The 6015-nt window shown below is 40.6% G+C and overlaps 1 protein-coding gene across 3 annotated transcripts in view; it reads right to left on the bottom strand.

Moving 5' to 3' along the window:
• Positions 1-82: 82 nt before the first annotated feature.
• The window catches only part of LOC129854268 (ubiquitin carboxyl-terminal hydrolase 10-like), a 36706-nt gene continuing 30773 nt past the window's right edge, over positions 83-6015 (bottom strand). For all 3 annotated transcript variants that reach the window (XM_055921117.1, XM_055921118.1, XM_055921119.1), the window contains one exon: positions 83-3416. In XM_055921117.1, coding sequence (XP_055777092.1) covers positions 3229-3416 — 188 coding nt within the window. In that variant the 3' untranslated portion in view covers positions 83-3228. The remainder of the gene's footprint in view (positions 3417-6015) is intronic.

The following is a 6015-nucleotide window of genomic DNA, read 5'->3' as shown; positions in this document are numbered from 1 at the left end:
GGAGTTGAAGGTGTGTAGAGACTACAGATGTTAGACTAAAAGAAAGCTAAGCAGTCTTCTGACTACACCATTAGCAAACGGCTTCGGTTTAACGCAATCTTTTATTTGAACAATAAACAAAAAAAGTAGAATGCTGGAGGATTAAGATTAAAAGACAGCATATAGTTTGTTTTCAGCTTGATATCCCAACACAAGCCCTCAGCAGACAACCGTGTTAGGAAGCACAAACTAAACAGAACGACATCATTGAAGCGATTCGCCAACACATATCCTGACCATAATCATAAAAAAAGACTCAGGGATAAAATGTGTACAACAGAAAGCTTTCTGACAGCTTTTGTGTCTGTTTCAAACCATCTTCTTCAAAACATTCTTCGGGGTCTGTTTCAAACCAACATTGTCACAATGAGTGTATCAGATATGACCACATAGCCATCAACACAATTTAACTAACACTTAAGGAGTTTTATAATGATCTGAACAGATCAGCTAAATTTCCTCATATGGAATGACTGAGTCATGCTGATTGAATGAATCATGAGCTGTGGCAACAGAACTTATGATGCAGAGGTGAAAATTAGCGCAATTATGAAAGGCAACGGGGTCAATGTGAAGTATCCTTTGGTTTCACTTGGGGATTTTTTTAAAACTTTACATATCCATAAGTAATAAGGAAATGACTTGAGGGAACCAAATTCTGCATGGTTTAGACTACGAAATTGCAGTCACTTTAACATAACACATTTTCAGGACAAAATATACAACACTAATTCATGTAAGGGAATTGTGTGGGCAATTTAAATGGCACTGCTTCAAACTCAAAGTATGCAACACAGAAAATGCACATGGTAAGATACCTTTTTCCATTACTCAGTTTCCAGTCACTTTAAATAAAAGGGGACAGGTATATTGAATAAGTCTCTGCTACCATCAGTGAGAGATCTACAAAGTGAGAAATGGGAAAAAATAAGCTCTTCCTGTAAGATCTAAAATGCATGCCCTGATATTCTGTGGGGAAAATTATTTCACACTGCCCCAACGTTCCAGTGGTCAGAAATGGGAAAGTGTGAGAGCTGCCTTACAAAAGGACCCATTCCCAGTTGTGTACCTCGCTTTATCCAATGGCCAAGTGTGTGTGTACGTGGGAAAGTGTATACTGTATGTGAAATATCTTTAGAAAATAGTCTGCTTTACCCATTAAGGATATGGAGTATACAAGGGTAAACCACCATGCCAGTTATGTTCTTTTTGTAAAGGATTAAATACTGACAGATTCTGACATTGGTTTGTTTGAAATGTCCCTTAAGCTTAGACTACGGATCAAACTTAGTGGAGGAAAAATAAAAAATAACGACGAAAGAAAATATGATCAAGCAAACAACTTGTCCAATTTTATTCATTGTTGTGCTTTACCTTGGGTAATTTCGCTCAAATATCAATTTAGATGCCATATAGTATAATTCTGGGGAAACGGTCATGGTGTTATTGAACAAATGAAAAATAACAAAATAACATTTAAGCGAAACTCAAAAACACAATCAATGAATAATAATGACTCAAAAAGCAAGATCTCAAACAAAACATGATTTCCTTTTGTGCGCATTTATTGTGGGGGATTTCATTTCTAGAGCCAAGCAGCAGATGTGATCCCACTTCCCCTCAACATGGACAGTCTCTCTCACTGGAGAGGAACTGCACTCAGCCACAAAAGAAGAAATGCAAAGGTAAGGTACATTCCCATAAAACTTTACAGACATTTGACTTACAGTTGTCACACTCACTGGGTTGGACTCGTACATTGAGTGGAGATTTGGATTAGAAAGCCTCGCATAGCGAACCTAAGGCAGCCCCCTTTTTCTGGTGAGTTGGGGGGTAAGGGGTCATGTGGCTGTTGTAACTCTACAAAGGCAGGCCGCCTATACATAGATGGAACCTTCAGACCAGAACAGTGAAAAAATTATAAATGAAGGATGAGGGGGGAAAGGATAGGTATAAAATGAACAAGGGTCGGTGCTTGCGGTGGAATCTCAAGTCTTCATTGGCATCTCTCCAGCGCTCCAGAGTACTCAAAAAGCCTTATAACTAACAGCCACCCAGGGAGCCAAACAAGGTGACACTCAACTAGATTGATGTCATTTTTTTTTTTTTTTTACAGTTTTAAATCTTAAAATATCTGCAAGTGTGCATTAGCACATCCACATCTTGTTATTGATCAGATATATTATACGTGCACAGATTTTTTTTTTTTTTTTATCATTTAAATCCTAAAGCGCATTAAAATTGTTTTAGATAGTCATTCTAATTCCACACCCAGAAACCACAAGGTTCTTTCAAACAAAGCTGTTTAGTTTCAGCACACGGTAGCAGCACCTCTTCTCCTGTCATTTTTTCTATTTTTTTGATGGCTCAAGTTTGACCTCGATTTAAAAGCATCAGGAAAGTGAGGAAGGTGGAGAAGTAAGAAGAGATGGTGGCCATGAAGAGCATCTTGCCTCTGGAGTTAGAGACTCATCCGATAACGTTTTGTCGTTTGCTGGTGCTGGGCCTTTTCCCGACGAACTCCGGCAAAATTTCAACAGGTGTTTAAACTGCTGAAAATTCATTAGGACAACAACTCCCCTTGCTAAAAGGCAAAACTGATTATTTTATGCCATTTTCAAAACAAAAAAAACACACAAAAAAAACATTGAGTAGATAAACTAAAAAATAACAACTTCTCTCCAGCAGTCCAACCGTCCATCTGCAGCCTCGTGTTGTAGATAGATAGTTCAACTTGTGGGTAAAGTACCCACTGTTCCCAGTCTGAACGAGGCTGTAGGTTCAGAAGCGAGTCTCAAGGTCCCCTCCCCTCAGTCCATTCAACAGTCTCTCCTCGCAGCATTAAAAAAACAGCAGTGGCGCACAGAGAAGAGGAAGCCATCACAGGGAAATTATTTTACAACACGTCCTTTTCCCCCTAATTCTTTAAAAAAAGATAAAAGGAAAAAAAGGCATTGTTGGAAAAGCTGGCTCTCTGGAAAAGCAGGGATGAGGGGGAGGAAGAAGAAAATCTTGCAATAGAAGAAGTTGGGCAGTGTTCCTGTTCATTAGTTTGTGTGTGTGTTCGAATGGATGCATGTGTATGTGCACTTGAGTGTGTATGTCTGTAGTGGGAGTGTGTATGTGTAGTTGAATGTGTGTAAAATGAGTGTTCCTCTGTGTGAGTGTGCATGTACGCATGTGTGGTGTCTACAGCAGGTCGACGCGACGGTAGTACAGCAGGTAGGCAGTGCGCTCAGCAGTCTGCTTCACCACCTGGTACTGGTTGATGACCTTCACTGCCTGGTCGTCAATGCGCAGCCAGCCGTTCAGACCGATGTGGAAGACATCCGTGGTGTAATGCCCGCCTGTAGCGCTGTTCCCATGGTGATAGACAACTGCGAGGGAGACACATAAAATATACGTTTTTCAGAGGCGGAATTCAAACTGAAATTTGAGGAAAAATGCACTTACTATGACATGTGGTTGTCTCACCTAGTTATCTTAAGAGGAATGCACTAACTGGATAAGAGTGTCTGCTAAATGACTAAAATGTCCAAATGAAAAGGCCATTCTGTTATCTGGTTCTGGCTACACAAGGTCAGAGCCAGTAAATAACTACTGATATCAGCAACTTTCTGGAGCAACCTAGGCATGTAGACCAGGGTTGCTAGCCTTACAGAGAGGCCTCCATTTCAGTGTGTTATTGATGTAGGCATTGAATATCATGTTGTAAGCATATAGTTCAAACTTATATTACACTTCTTTCACATATCTGATCAAGTGTCATACGAATTCTTGGCAATGCATCTATCATGACCAAATGTAGAAACCTAAGTAACTACTGCAGGAGAATGTGGAAAGAAAATAACGTTGTCCATTCTGTGCCGGTATTTACAAGCTGGCAACACGTGTTCCAAGTGGACTTAATGCCCTTAAAGTGAAACACTACGATACCATGAAGACCACGTTTAAAAGTGGGCTTCGGATCTAAGCCACAGTGACAGTTATTACCAGGCAGAAATAAATCATTAAGTTGAGTAAACATGGCAATCTTGTTAGATACGTTGGATTTGGACACAGAACTAGATTCAGGCGGTAACTCATTCGTTGTACTGAAACCATAAGCTACTATAGGCAAGGAGTAACATCATTACCCCCTCATCTGACAACAGATATGTGCAACCACAACTGAATGATTGGTTTAACTGGAGGGAAACAAGAAATGCCAGTGTGTAGTTGAGACAACTTTTCCCCTAAGTGCTTGATTGCATAGGTTCACCTTTTCACTGGTGCCAGAACATTAAAATTGCATGATTGAAATTTCCAAAGGCGCTTAATATTACATATTTATTAAACTGTTATGTTATCCCATTATACGCTGAGTAGCATGTGTAGCATCAAGACTTTCTCCGTCCCATGGGCCAGATGGTCAAAGAGAAGACAAAACTTCTACCTCCAGGATCTTACAGTAAAAGATTAACTGCACTGCTATAGCAACAGTTGCCAGGGGTTACTCTACTAACAGATTTTTGACAAGTGAGGAAAGCCTTTTTCTGCTCTGAAAGGAAAATAAACAGCTGAAGACAATTTACTTCCAAACTACGGGGAGATTAACAGGACCCCCATATCCACAGTGGAGGTTGTCTTTGTTTGAACTGGTCAGTCAGGTGTGAAGGGAGGGGAGGAGGGGGCAGGAGAACTACATGCTGAATGAGCTGCTGGAAATAACAGTTAGCTGAACACTGGCCCCTCACACCTACACCAGCACAAGGGAGATGTTTTCATTGAGCAGGCAGAGCTCCCTCACGAAGGCCCACTTTTATTCCCTTTGGCACTACCAGGGAGGAGGTTATAGGGGTGGAGGGGGGTCAGGGTTGTGGTAAAGTCTGGGGTAATGCTCTAGTCTAGAAAGACGTCCTGGGTCTAGGAGGAAGAGAGGAGTGGGAGAACATGGTTTTACCGATGCATGGTTACCACTCTTGCATCATTTCACAGCTGAGATCAACACTAGCTACCTCAGGCATCATTCCACAAGGAGCCCTCTGGAATCATAGCAACTGAACTCTTCACTGTGTTTTTCCACTGTACCTTTCTCCATAGACAAGTCATAATACTATCCAGTACATTAAACAAGTATGTTCACACTAGAATTTGGTAGGGAATAGAGAAGTTTGCAGAAACAGCATTTTGCACCCACTAAAATTTTCTAAACATGATTTGCCCCGTTGCTAAGCCCCTCGCCCCTTGGTTACTGTTGCAAACTCGGATAACATTTTCCCAGGAAGCTCAATTCTCCATTAAACCACTGGTGAAATCCCCTCACAATGATCTCAAACTGTGTTTCTAATACACAATGAACTTTAAAAAACAGACTACAGCTTGCTCGTCAGGAAACTCTTGGCACGGCTATGTTGTGGTGGACTGTCATTACAATTTCTTCACAGGAACCTGGTAAAATTATGTTTGTAGTGTAGCTAGCCACTAAATGGCTCTGAATTCACTGTCAGCATGCAGTCAAAGCTATAACCACTTTTGGAGCTAACTAGTGATTTCAAATCTTATCCCGATGTCGACAGCAGATTCATAACATTGCTAACTAACATACATTAAGTGCCTAGCTAGCTAGCATTAGCAACGTTTGGTGGTCAATGAGACAGAGCTACCCAACCAGCTGAGCTAGCAAACAATGTATCAAAAGCATAATTTCCGATTTGAAAAATAGGCTCTGTATTTCAGGAATCATATTACCAAGTATTACTGGTGCACTGTTCTATTATTTAGCCATTGTAAAAAATGTAATTAAAACTCAGTTTTTGCTATAGCACTCACTGGTTTCATGAGATTTAAGCGTGAACTTGACCGAGGAGTCGGATTTGACAACAATTGCTTTCCACTGGAGTGCTGCAATTGGTTGCTGAAAATTCTGGGGTGTGGCTTAGCGAAGGGTCAATTGAGATTTGTCCAAAACAAAAAATTGTTCCAAGAGCAAAGTTA

Source organism: Salvelinus fontinalis, chromosome 4 (assembly GCF_029448725.1).
Source record: "Salvelinus fontinalis isolate EN_2023a chromosome 4, ASM2944872v1, whole genome shotgun sequence".
NCBI classification, from domain to species: Eukaryota; Metazoa; Chordata; class Actinopteri; order Salmoniformes; family Salmonidae; genus Salvelinus; species Salvelinus fontinalis.
This window is presented reverse-complemented; position numbering and strand designations above follow the sequence as displayed.